At 49.7% G+C, this 13231-nt stretch overlaps 1 protein-coding gene across 5 annotated transcripts in view; it reads right to left on the bottom strand.

Moving 5' to 3' along the window:
- The window catches only part of ARHGAP39 (Rho GTPase activating protein 39), a 148170-nt gene that overhangs the window by 35219 nt on the left and 99720 nt on the right, over nucleotides 1-13231 (bottom strand). For 3 of the 5 annotated variants that reach the window (XM_055704560.1, XM_055704559.1, XM_055704562.1), the window contains exon 3: nucleotides 1554-1634. The exons of 1 other annotated variant lie outside the window; for it this stretch is intronic. In XM_055704560.1, the coding sequence (XP_055560535.1) occupies nucleotides 1554-1634 (81 nt within the window). Of the gene's footprint in view, nucleotides 1-1553; nucleotides 1635-2229; nucleotides 2321-13231 lie in introns of those variants that run through there. One more of the 5 variants, XM_055704563.1, reaches the window with a different exon arrangement.

Below are 13231 nucleotides of genomic sequence, written 5' to 3'. Positions count from 1 at the left end.
CAGGCAGATATCAACCCCAAAACCCCCCAAAATCTGACTATAGTCTATAGACCTGCTGTGTTAAAGGCAGGAATTGGGATGAATGTTGTATTACAGAGAAAGGCTTCAGGCCACCACTGATGTGCAGGCCTGTATCAGTAAAAGCATCCAGTGCAGGTGTTTATCCTCCCTGCTCCCACCTGATTTGATCTAGATGATGCCAGCAGGTACCACACAACCCTACCTGTGCAGGCTTGGATGGGATCAGGGCAAGATGGGTCTGTCTGGGTCTTTGGGGAGGTCCCAGAGTTTGAAGACCCTCACCACCATCCCCATCCTGGCTGGTGGTGACCAAGGGGGACATCTCTCAAAAGCTCTGGGGCAGGAGGAGGTGGGTCAGCCAAGATGCCTCCTTTGGCCGCTGACAAAGGGTGGCCAAGGAGCCATCTGGGCTGTATCAATAGCAATTTTTCAGCCCCCACCAACCCATCCCTGCTCACAGCACTTTGGGTTCTGAAGGAAAAAAGCTTGTTTTGCAAGCAGCGATGCAGGTGCTGGCCCAGGCTCCAGGAGCCCAGCAAATGATCGTTCCCTTATCTCTGCTCATCTACTCAGACATAGACACAGACTTATCTATATCAGTTCTGGTGATACTTTGCCCACATCCAAGGCATTAGTCCATATCGGTACTGGTGAGAAGTCACAGTGTTTGTACACCTGAATCACTCGTGCAAACTCTAAGAGGGGCATTTTGAGCTGTAATGAAGACAAGTATGACATCGTATTAATTTCTAGCAACATAAATCCATGAAAGATGGAGGTGGTATTTGGTTTAGCACCTGAAATCCTGATCTGGGCAAGAGAAAGCTCCCCTCTGACTTACAAATGGACTCTGAAAGCAGCTGGACCCACAGGATGCAAGAGATGGCTCATTTCTCTGGAGGCTTTCCCACCTCCAGGGCCCTATGGAGGCAGCGCACTGAATCAGTCAGGCTCACTGTGTTGACAGATTAAACCCATACCCACACAAACCTATTTACAGTTGATGCAAAAATCCTAGGAAAGACCCTAGAAACCAGTTCTAGTGTGGAGAGACGTTCAAGCCATCACCCTGCCATGATGGGACGCACTGGGGTGCATCAGCAGAACCAGGTGAGTCCTGTCCTGACGGTGGAGCCTAATGAAACCCCACAAACCAGGAGCTCACCCTGAGGTGTGACCCCATCACCAGACAGTCCTGGTGCTCCTCCCGTCCTGCTCCGGTTTCTGGTGATGGGTAGGAGTCACTCCAATGAGGACCATGGCATAAAGAGGATGGATGGTCCCTGCTCCAAAGAACCATCAAAATACATCTTAGGGTTCATTTAAGGGCAGTATTAAAGCTAAAAATTGTAACACATGAAGGGAAGGAGATGGGGGGGAGGACCAGGACAGCACAAAGAAAACATTGGTGTTATCTGCTGTGCCATCCCCACAGGTCAGCTGGTAGCACACAGGCTGTCCCACACACCCACCTCGCTGCCAAGGCCACGATGTAGACCCCAACCCCGATACTGGAGGGAAATTTCAGCTACCTGTAGTGGAGGAGTTGACCTTCCGCACTGTAATCCCGATAAATGTCATATTCTTTCTCAAACACTCCAGATGGCGATGAACTGCAATACAGTAATAGTGAACAAGGAGTTACCAACAGTGACTGCAACGCCTGCATGCCCTTATTAAAGTCTCCTTCACTTTAGGATTAATGAAGATGCGGCCATAGACATGGGCTCTGGGTCCCCACCAGTCTGGGCTCTGCCCTCAGGACCTACTCCCACCTTCTTGCATCAAGCTTTGAGTCATTTACCAGTTGTTTAGCAGATGAGGACCAAGCCCTCCATGGCTGTTGTCTCCAGCTTCATTTCAAACCCTGCAGACACCACATTCTCCCTTAAACGACACTTTTTTTGTGAAGAACAGCTGGAGACGTGCCTGGATGGACCCTGAACATTTCATAGCTTTGTCCCACCCATGGTCCTTTCCAAGTGCAGCCCTTCCTCATGCCTTGAGCATCGCTCTTGCTCCTTGCTTGTCTCAGATGGTCAGAGCCAACACGGGCAGAGGCGGTAAGCCCCAGAAAAGGCCTTTTCGGCACATTTTTATCTACCGCCTTGCAGTCAGTTAAATCTGAGCCCACAGAGCCCTCACTCCCATGAGATGGAGAAAGTCATGGCACCAATAGCTACCAACCTATTCCAGGAGACACCTTACCTGAGTGCACTCATTGGAGAAACGTGGAAAAAAGCATCTGGAGGGGCAGGACAGCATTCACTGCTGCTTTTTGGACCACCACCAACTTAAAGCCTCTCCTGTAAGAACAAACCCACTCTTGCTCCACTTTCCTTTTGGTTTCACGCTTGCCCAGCAGCCTAGTAACTACACTGAGACTCTCCAACACCTCCCAATAAGGCATGCAACCAGGTGTTTGTCTTTATCTAAGGACACCCTTTCCAGTATTGTCCAGTATTTGCTCAATGAGCACAGGAAAGGGTTTGGGTTTTTTTTGCCTCAACAGCCCTTCACTGTGGGGTTGTGCAAATAATCAGGCTTGTTCAGAAAACACCAGGCACTGAGCAAATTATTAGACATTTGCTCTGCATTGAAACATGACAACAAACATCTGGAGAAATAACTTCATTTTGAGCAGGAAAGAGTGTTAACACCCCCCTATGCACACATTAAGATGCTCCTGTTAATAGAATTCAGATCACATGTTGGTTTCAGAAGAAGAAAAAAGGAAAAGAAACAAATCTTCCTAATAGGATAGACCTCAAAAATTTTATTCAAGCAAGAGGCTATAAAATTAAGCTTCTGTCAAAGCTAATTTTAATGAGACTTCTGAGCCCTGGAATTATGACTGTGTTGAATTGCTTAATCCCTTTTTCCCTTTGAGTGCACGTGAATGAGTGCTCCTCCTCCTCCACAACTCAGTGTCTTCTCAAGAGAAAGGCATCAGCTCTGATGCCTGGTGCTGTACCCAGATCCGTGGCTCCAGGATCTTCTCCCCAGTGGGCAAAGCCCTGGATGGAAGGGAATTAATGCTCAGGAAGCTTCCTAATGAATAGCCCTGCTGCTGAAAGAGGCCATATCTAATGTTTACTTTAGAGAAAGGCAATGGATGTAAGGGAAAGACCTCAAGGGAAGTCTTCTTCAGGCAAGTTCTTGTGATCAAAGATGAGCAAAGGAAAGACCCTCATGGCAAACAGGTTGCTCTTCTGGCGGTAGCATCCCTGCCCAACCATGGCCTGGAGAACCTTCAAGGACTATGTCATCCAGGCAAATACCTGGTGCTGTTGGAGCTGAAAGAAGACTCCCTTTTTCCCCAGGTTTCCCCAGGAACCAAAGACTTCAGGATCACCGTAGCTTCCCTATACAAAATCTGTCCATTTGCCCTACTTCATGGACCTTTTGTAAAGATCTGCAAGGTAAGAAATGTCCTCCTGGGTCAGAGCAATGGTGTCTCCAGCCCATACTCTGCTTCAAACCATGGCAGCAAGAGATGCTGTTTATGGACAGCTCATGACCCTGGTTGCTGCCTGTGGTCCATGCCCTCATGCCTCACAGCACCCAGTCCCTGTGTTAGGGGTGACAGCAGGGAGCTGTCTTCCAAGGTACCCACTTCAGCGATGTTTATGGACCGGTTGTCTTGAATTTTTTTAACCCCTTCCTGAACGTGCAGCAAGGTCAGCCTCCACAGCTTCCCAGTGCAACAAATTCTATTAGTTTTCTACCCACTGTGCACCTCAGCTCTTCCCCTCCCTTCTAAAAAAAAAATAATAATAAAATTCACCTGGTCATCAGCTGTTCCTTCTGGCCTCATGTTTTTCAAAACATTTGTAAGTAAGGACACCTAGCATGTCTCCTTGTGTCTCAGGGCAAACCTTCCTTGCTAAAGGCAATGGGAATCCGGGAGCAAAGTGGGGATGAAGCCTCCTCTGGGCGCTGGCTCCCAAAATCTCCGTCTCTTCTCATGCTCACCTGACAGAGAGGATTTAAGGAGCACACAGCAGCACCGCAAGCATCTGGCCAGCCAATTACCAGAAAACGAGCTGACCGTAAATTCCCAGTAACGACGTTCGCTGCTCCTCGGCCAACGCACAGCTGCTGGAATTTCAGATGCTTTCCAATCAGTGGGTGCAAAGGCTCTTCCAAATACAGCAAAGGCTGTTGAAGTGACCACAGAGTTATGCAGTTTTTAATATTCTGGCCCATGCCAGCTGGATGCATGCGGTGAGGGATGTGTGAGCTCATAGGTGAATGGAGGTTATTCACATCTGGCTTCAAAACTTGGATGAAATATCTAAGGAGGGATGTTCTGCTCCCAGTTTGTTATTTTGTGCAGCACACAGTACAGTACAACTCTTGTCCTACATGCCCAGGAGCACGAACAGCCCATGAGGCTGGTGGGGCAGAACAGCTTAACATGGTTTGCTCTCAAATACATATGCTAACTTGACATATATGAACACCTCATCATCTTAAAGAAAGTTTCCTTAGGCTGCCACCTCCTCTTCTTGAGATAAATTGATTAAACCCTCCAGTCTTGCTGACATACAATCCATGCATGGCCCAAAAATGCCAGGCAAAGCAGTAAGATTGAGATCAACTGGAGAGCTTCAAATCCATTCCACCAGTTGATCCAGATCAGGAGTAAAATCGCTGTGGGCACACTGTGGGTGGCATTGCTCCTCATTCAAGTACTGATGAGTCAGACTTGGCTCCCTTACTGTCACAATCAACTCTTACCAGTGAAGCTGCAAATGAGATTGATGGCAAGGATTGCATCCATCTGCAACACTAAGAGCTGTGAGCTTCAAGGTCAGGATGAACACAGCAATGTTAACATCTGGGACGTCCCCTCTGCTCTTCTGTACCTTACAGGAGATGAAAACTCACACCTCTGCTGCCACTGCTAAGGTCCCACTTGTTATTTTCGGGGTGATTTTTTCAAGTTCTGAACAAAAAGGATGCCATGAAGTCACAGTACATAGACTTCCAAGACTAAAAAAAAGATGTGGCTAGCTGACCTGTGACCCTAGAACTGGAGGTCTGGCTTCTTTTGGAAGGAAGTATCATGCCACAAGCAGGAGACAATCAGGGAACTGGTGACAGTCTTCCACCAGGTAACCTGTTCTGGAGGACAAAGGTGCTGAGGGATGCTAAAGTTGAGAGATACCAAATTATGATGATATGTTTCATCTTTGATAATCCACAGACATTTTGCAGACCTACTTTTGGTTCTGAGTCTCAAGGTTACTGATGTTTGAGATGCAGAGGCTTGCTCCGTCTCTACTGGGAGCCATGGTTGGATGGACCAGGTGTCTCCACACCTCCTGTGTTGAACAGAGCAGGTGGGTAGGGTCCCTTCAACTTCAAGGGGAGATTTTGGGGGTTGGAAGGCATTTAAAAGAAGCTTTCCAAAACAAAAAGACATCTCTAAGGTATTACAGTATGGCAGGTGGGTCACACGGTGCCCAGATAAGACCCTGCCTGGAAACATGGAAGCTCAGTGTGATGGTGGTCAGGGAGCTGCTGCAGGCTACGCTGCATTAACTGTGGAAGTGTGGCATCGACTGAGCACGACGTGTGTTTCATCAGAAGCACAGAGACAACAGGCTGTGACACTGCATGTCATTTTATGTTTCCTGAAGGTGCCTCTCCCTGAAGCTGTGATGTCTCAAGGGAGTCAAGGGTCAAAGATGCCACCACCCTGCCTGGGGCCAGGTAAGGGAGGTGACTACTTCTGCAGTGAGGGTCTGTGTCCCCAGGAAGCAGAAGAGGGCCAGACCAAGGAGCAGCTCCCCATCCTGGCTGGACTCAACACGTTGAGCCTCAGCTTGTAGAGCCAAGATTTAATCCTTGGTCTTGCCAATAAATAAAACTGGTCTCTTGCTTGTTCATTTTCCTGCTGAAACCTGGAGCCTGTTGTAGAGAAGGACCTCTGCAAGAAGCTGAGGGTGCTCCTGGAGCAGGTTGGAGTGCTGCAACATCCGCCCAGCCTACAAAACCAACAGTAGCTCAAGACCTGTCTTGCTTCCCTGCTAGGCCAGGGGCTGGTTACCTGGGGACAGCCGGCTCAGATTTGGCAAAAATCTTAACTACAGGCAGCAAATCCCTCTGGGGAAGCAAGTGCTTCTGTCAAAACTCAGCAAAAATACCTCTTCTGCTGCAGGACCGTGGAAACTTGTCAAACCACACAGACTCTCAGCAATCAGACTTAGACCCACAAAAGCAAAGATCTACGTGGTTTCAGAAAGGAGCAGTCAAGGGGGCTAAAAACTTGCAGACCTTTGAGTTTGCAGATCTCAAAGCCTGCACCCCTTCAAGTAGCACCACCAGGATGATGCTTCTGCAGACAAAGGCCCTCCTGGTGACCTAGACTCATATGTGCCACCAGCTATGGCATGAAAGCCCCACATGCATGATACAGCACATGAAGAATGGCACAGATCGCTCCCCAGACCTGGCTTGGGGCTTGCTTTAGTCCCATCACATCACCATTTCAGTCTAATCCTGGGCAATCCTAACTGGTGTGGAGGCTGGAAAAGCCCTGCTTAAAGATACAAACCCTGCGTCCCTGGTTCAGAGGCACAGCACGCTGTGTGGGGTGCAAGCAGGCTGATGGTCTCGGGAGACAAAAAGACCACTGGCCTTTCCAGTGTAACTATGGACCTTCGATCATCCCACCAACTTCAGCAAGACCAACAGCAAATGCCACCCTATAACTGATGCTCATGCATGCCGTGCTGCATTCAAGCGCCACTCAGATTTGTGCCGGGCTGCAAAGTCCCACCAGCAAAACCCTTTTGCTGCTTTGTTCTCAGAACAGCGGGGTGACTGCACAGAAGAGCACAAGTCAGGTCTTCCACCATCTCCATTTAGCTAACAGGCACGAAAAGCAGCAGCGCTAAGTCACTGGTTAGAGACAGGTATTGCAGAAATCACCTTAATCATAGAATCATCGGATGGTTTGGGTGGGAAGGGACCTTTGAAGGTCATCTAGTCCAAACCCTCTCCAACAAGCAGGGACATCTTCAACTAGATCAGGTTGCTTGGAGCCCCGCCCAACCTGACCTTGAATATTTCTAGGGATGGGGCATCGACCACCTCTCTGGGCAACCTCGTCCAGCATTTCACCACTCTCATCCTAACAAATTTCTTCCTTTTAATCCAATGACTCTGTTAGCCTGATCTTTGCCAAGCACAATTCATAAGGCGTTGGCTTAAAAACCTCGAAAAAATAGCTTACTGGGGGGGCAGGCAAAGGGTAGGGGACAAATGCTCCATTACACTGCTGCCCATGGGGAAGCTGGGTTAGCAGGAATCTAACAATGCTGCTACTTAAATATTAAATAGCTGGCAAGCCTGCCCCTGGCTCTCCAGCAAGCTCCACGCCTGCTGCTTCCAGCAGGTATTCATTTATGCTGAAATCTCAATGAGTGACTTTTAATGAACCCCTGAAATTCAGCTTGTCTTGGAGAAGCAAGTGCAGCCGGCTCGGCCACCCCCAGGTTTGTGCAACCACCACCCCATCCTGCCGCAGATCCCTGTGGAGATCTCCTGCTTGGCTCCCACCATGCTGCCTCCAGGCATCAGCATCGGCTCCAGCCCGAATCTTTTGCTCTCTCTGCATCTCAACGGGTGTTCGGCGGGATGGACTCGCTCAGCTGTCAACTCTGTCTGCATAGAAACCTTGGCGGAGACAGTCCAGACATGCCAGAGGATGCCAGGCTAGTGTGGATGGGGATAATTACTGCTGATGGGAAATGAAACCCATTTGATTCAAGACGAAGGCAAGTTACGAAATGGAAGTTAGGAGGGGGGAAGGGGGGATTGCTGCTTTCCCCAGCTGTGTTCACCCCCGCTCACAAGCCCACACAGTGCTGGGCACAGTGGATGTGTCACACTGGTGAGATGTGGAAGCCTCAGCCCATCCTGTCTGCATGGAAAACAAATTGATCCCTTGTTCATCTGCCCTATCCATGGAAAAAACCTGGGGAGAAAGGGTGAAGGAAAGAGACTTGCAAGTATCTGGGGGCCTAGCAGTGGAAAATCATCTCTGCCCAAATACTCAGTGACCCTGGCTGCAAGGGGGCTGGAACATCCGTGAAAGCTCTTCTGGATCATCCCACTTACACCTCAGTACACCACAGGAACACCTTTAAACAGCTTGTCATGTCTAAATGTGGGCTGAGATCAGCATTAACGCCCAACGGCTTGACACTCACCACTTTGGTCTTTCAGCAGTGGAAAAGTGACCCTAAACATCCATCTCGCTACAAGAAAAGCGACCACCATTCCATTCCCATAGCATGCACCCAAGGCGTATTTGAGTATATTCCACCACAGCTGGGGCAAAACAGGACCCAAGAGTCTGCCCCATCACTGGAAACATTCAAGGTCAGGTTGGATGGGGCTCTGAGCAACTGATCTAGTTGAAGATGTCCCCGCTCCTTGTAGGGGAGTTGAAGTAGATGGTCTTTAAATGTCCTTTCCAACTGAAAGTTTTTGATGGTTTGGTGAAAAAGCACACTTTTGTGAGGTTACAATACCTTTCCTCTGTTGAGGGGTCCTCCTGACGCCTTAACAGCCTGCCTCCATCTCTGCTGCATGCCAGCATCTCCAGCACTCCCCGTGGCAGTGGGGACAGACAGACAAAAGTGATCATTTTCCTGGGGAGAAAAAGCACCTTCCAAATCTTGATGTTAAGCCCAACCTGGGAAACAAGGCTCTGTAAGGCTGGATGTGAACTGGGCGCAGCTCGGCACAGGTTGGTGTTGCCTGCTGAGCCATAGCCGGTCCTTCAAAGCCCCCTACTCACTGCAGCATCCAAGCAGGAGGAAGGATGGTAGGAAACCAAGCAATGGCTCTGCCTGGAATACACCTCCAGGTACATGATGGGATGAGAAGGGATCGTTGGAAATAGTGCAAGGGAAGATAAATGCCACATTTGCACAGGCGGCACAAAACACATATGCTTTGAAAAAGACTCAGGGACATCAGCCCCACAACTGCTGTGAATCACCATCCCCAGCAGGACTGACACAGGGTTTTTATGGGCAAAGCTGACACCTACTTATCATTTTGTCGGCTCACTGGGCTCTGAGGGGGGCTCAGCATCAGACCGGTGTTGGGAGCTTACTGGGGGCTGGTTTTGGCAAGATCTCTGTAGCAATAGCTCCATCAGCTGTGGCTGCAAACAGCTCTCAGTTGATTTTTGCCTGGCACAGGCTTGTTGCCAAAACCACCTGTCCTGGTAGTCTGCCAAAATAACCAGAGTGATAGAGGAGCATCCGAAAAGGGGCATGTGGAAATTGATCCTGGCACCTGGAACAGAGGGAATAAGCCCAAAACAATCGCTGCCCAATGGTTTCAGCTTCTTTGATCCTTGATGGGACTAAGTGGGTGTTTGGAGATGGTGCAGGAGGGAGGAGGGATGCTTCAGGGGGGTCAGGGGTCCCCGAGCTGCAATCTGCCAATGTAGACCCCTTCCCTCCCTCCTGCTGCTCTGCTGATGTCCCAAGTGCAGTCCTGCTGATGCTGCAAGTCAGAATCGTCTCCTAGCAGAGCATCATACCTGCTTGCCATGAACCAGGCAGCTGGAAACCACTGAGCATCCCTGGAGGGTCTCTGCTCGCTCCCAGAGCAGAGGCTGCATACACCACTGCACTGTGTGAAAATGCTGCTGCTGCTGCCAGCAGGCTCAGCTGGAGGTTGTTTTTTTTTCTTGTCATATTCTCCTCCCAGGAGACCTGAGGTATGCCAGGAGCTCCCTGGGTGCAGGCAGAATCAGACCAAAGTGCAGGATTACCTGCACGCCCACATCTAGCCCAGGAAGGTTCTCCGAGCATCCCAGCCTTTGCTACTTTAAAAATGATAAGCGCAAGCTCCTGAAATGTTATGCCTTGAATAAACCCTGGGTGTGGGAGCACACTCCTTACCAGGAGGTAAACTGGAAGGTTAAGGACTTTTCTTCTATTTTTGCCCTGATGCCAGCAGTGCCCTGCCCAAGATGGGTGCAGTGGTATCCTCCACCCTGGGGGGTTGAGGATGTGCAGAAGACATTACGGGCACTGGTTTTAGCAGCCCCAAAGCCCAGGTCAGGCAGGAGTCCCACACTTCTGTCTTCACAGCAGGCTTACTCTGATGATTTCAGCTGCAATCAGGTTTGCATCGACAAGACTAAAGCCCTCCAGAGCAATTCTGTCAGGCTTCAAGGAGTCGATGCACCTCTGTCTGTACTCCTTCCAGCCTAACTTTCTTTGCAGAAGGATAACTGGCATTGCTACAGCCTGGCTGCATCAAGGAGGCCTCTGCAGATAAGCAAATGATATTGCCTGCCTCCACATTGCACACATGGGGTGCAAACAGATTTTTTGCACAGAAAAAGCCCCTACAAATGCCTGTGCTTGCCCTGGCTTATCAGAAAATAAGGCTCTGAACTGATTTTGGGAAAAGGACAAATGTTTCTCCAAGCCCATGTCTTGTCTTCAGAGCTATTGTGCCTGTTCTGGCTGCCACAGCACTCACCAGCCTGTGGTTTCCCAAGAAGATGGTCTCCTCCCTGGTTTAGAACACCTCCATGCATGGGAACAGCCTCCTCTGCAGTGGCAGGGCATGGCAAAGACATACAGCAGTATCCCCGGGGAAAGTCTGGTGGGAACATAGGGGCTGCCTTCTAACAACTCAACTGGAGTCAGGTCACTACCAAAGCAGGACCATCAAAACCAACAGGCAAAGGCTGAACTCCCTGCAGCCTTGTGTGATGGACAACAGCTTCTTCCACTGACATCAGTAAGGTCTACACCCCCTTATGTCCCACTCCTCCAGATCCCAGGTTTCATGGATACAGAGGGTTTTCAGCTCTGCATGGCTCTCTGGGACTGTGGGTCACAGCACCACACCAATGTGCATCAAGTCCCAAACCCAGACGCTGAGCTGCTGCCACAACAGCAGCACCAGACCTGGACCACACATGTCCCAGCTGTGAACAGATTCTCAGCTATTTTTTATAGCCAACATCCACCGAGCAATACACAGCTGTGTAAAACAGATGAAGGGATGCCTGGATGGCCATCATAGGGTAGAGCACAGCTGACAAACCAAGGCGAGCGCCTATGAAGACACAGGCTGAAGATGCAAGAGATGAGAAGAAAGACTGCAATGGCAACCTTGGAGCAAAGTCTCCTCCCTCCACTGCTTCCAACAGCAACGACAAGGAAGTGAGAGTGCACAAAAAGCAAGACTTTGTTGGGCCACCACCATGGGTAGGTACTCAATCCCCAAAACTACATACCCAGTGGGATGTGTGATGTTCAAGCCACCACCAAGACGCTCAGTACCTGTACCAGCCATTCTCATTCAGAGGTCCACCTTCATGCTCACACCACTGATCTTTCTAAGAAAGTAACTTGGAGAACTAGACGCTTGGAAGGCTGCTGCCTTGGCCAGAAAAGAAACTGAAGGTGGTCCTTGCTGCAGATTTTAGCACCTGGATTTACATGGGATGCCAGCAGCAAGGAAGCGAACTGGTGGTAATGAAGATGCTGCATGGCCTGGTGAAGCCATAGATAGCTTGACAGCTGTGGGACAACCTACATAAAAAAAACCCAACATTCACATAAGTGGTTGTACTGACAGCCCCTCTCATGTTGGGTGCAAAGATGAAGCAAAGAGGTCCTCCTCCTTCACTGATTTAGTTAACGTAGCACCACAGGCCTATTATTCTGCTTTACAGGAGCCCAAACCAATGATTGGTGTCGGTTTGAGTGAAAACTGAAGCAAGGCAATCAAAGAAAAACTTGCTTTCACAGGTGGGTTTCCTATGGTGTTCCCACCAGACTTCACTAAGGTGGGTTGAGTGCTTCAACCAACCTCAGCCAAAGGCTGCTGTCCTCCCCAGAAAAGGATGGAGCAGCAGAAAAAGCACAGTAATTCCTCAGCAGCCCCTGACTGCTTGCACAGCTCCATGCAGCTCGCTGTCTAAATTGACTCATCCAGCTGCAAACTGAGCTGCAAGCACAGTTACAAGTTGCTCTTCCGACCTGGCTGCAGAGAGACATAGGTACCAAAACACCACCATGGGTTTCCCATGAACATCTGCAGAAGTGCTCTTAGGTAAAAGCTGCATCTTAAACAACTCCTGAACTCTGTGGGTATGGGGATAATCTAGAAAGCTCAACCCAAATTAGTTTCTGAAGTGGAAGGAGAGGAATAGCGTTAAGAGCTTCCACAGACATGGGTCTGAGGACCACATTGCACACACAAGTCCTGATGGGCAAAACCATACCCAGAAATTGGCAAGAAGCTGATCACAGAAAGCAAAATCCTGCTCTAACCAAAAGGCTGACTGGTCCTGCTACAGCAGTGCCGCAATTGTGCTGCTTAGGTATTGGAAGGGTGCCCTGAGGTCTCCCCAGAAACCTTCTCTTCTCCAGGCATAGTCGGCCCAGCTCCCTCACCTCCTCCTCACACATCATGTGCTCCAGCCCCTGACCATCCTGGTGGCTCTCCGCTGGACTCGCTCAAGTTTATCAAGTTCTTCTTGTCCTGGAGAGCCCCAAACTACATACAGTTGCTCAGCTGTGGTCTAATGAAGAATAATTGCTTCCCTTGATCTACTGGCTATAGGCCTGGTGCTACAGCCCAGGATGCTACCAGCCCCCCTTGCCACCAATGCATGCTGCTCACCTGCATTCAGCGCAAAGTTCCCCAGAACTCCTGGGTCCTCAGCAGAACTGTTACCCAGCCAGCCATTGCCCAGAGAGGGTTCGTCAATCCTGACCGCTACATCTGGCCTTGCTGAGCTTCAGGAGGTTCTTTCCAGCCTGTCCTCACTCCTCTGGGCCCCTCTGAACATCAGCCGTGCCCTCAAGCAAAGCAGCTGGTCTGCAGATGAGGGCGACTTCTGTCTGCTCCGCAGTTTATTGATAAGGATATGGAACAGGATAGGTCCCAGGATGGGCCTGGGAGGAGCTTCCCTTGCAGCTAACCATTAGGTTGGGTATCAACCATTAACTACCACCCTCTGAACTTGATGATCCAGTTTTTCACCCACCTAGTAGTGTCCCTGTCTAGACTTTAATGTCCCAATTTGAACACAAGGATGCCATGGAAGATACATCCAAACCCTAGGCAGAGTCAAGGTGGATGCTCTCATCATCCAGGTAGTAGTCATACCATCACAGATGGCAATTGTATTGGTCTGGCCATT

Source organism: Falco cherrug, chromosome 3 (genome assembly GCF_023634085.1).
Source record: "Falco cherrug isolate bFalChe1 chromosome 3, bFalChe1.pri, whole genome shotgun sequence".
Classification (NCBI taxonomy): domain Eukaryota; kingdom Metazoa; phylum Chordata; class Aves; order Falconiformes; family Falconidae; genus Falco; species Falco cherrug.
This window is presented reverse-complemented; position numbering and strand designations above follow the sequence as displayed.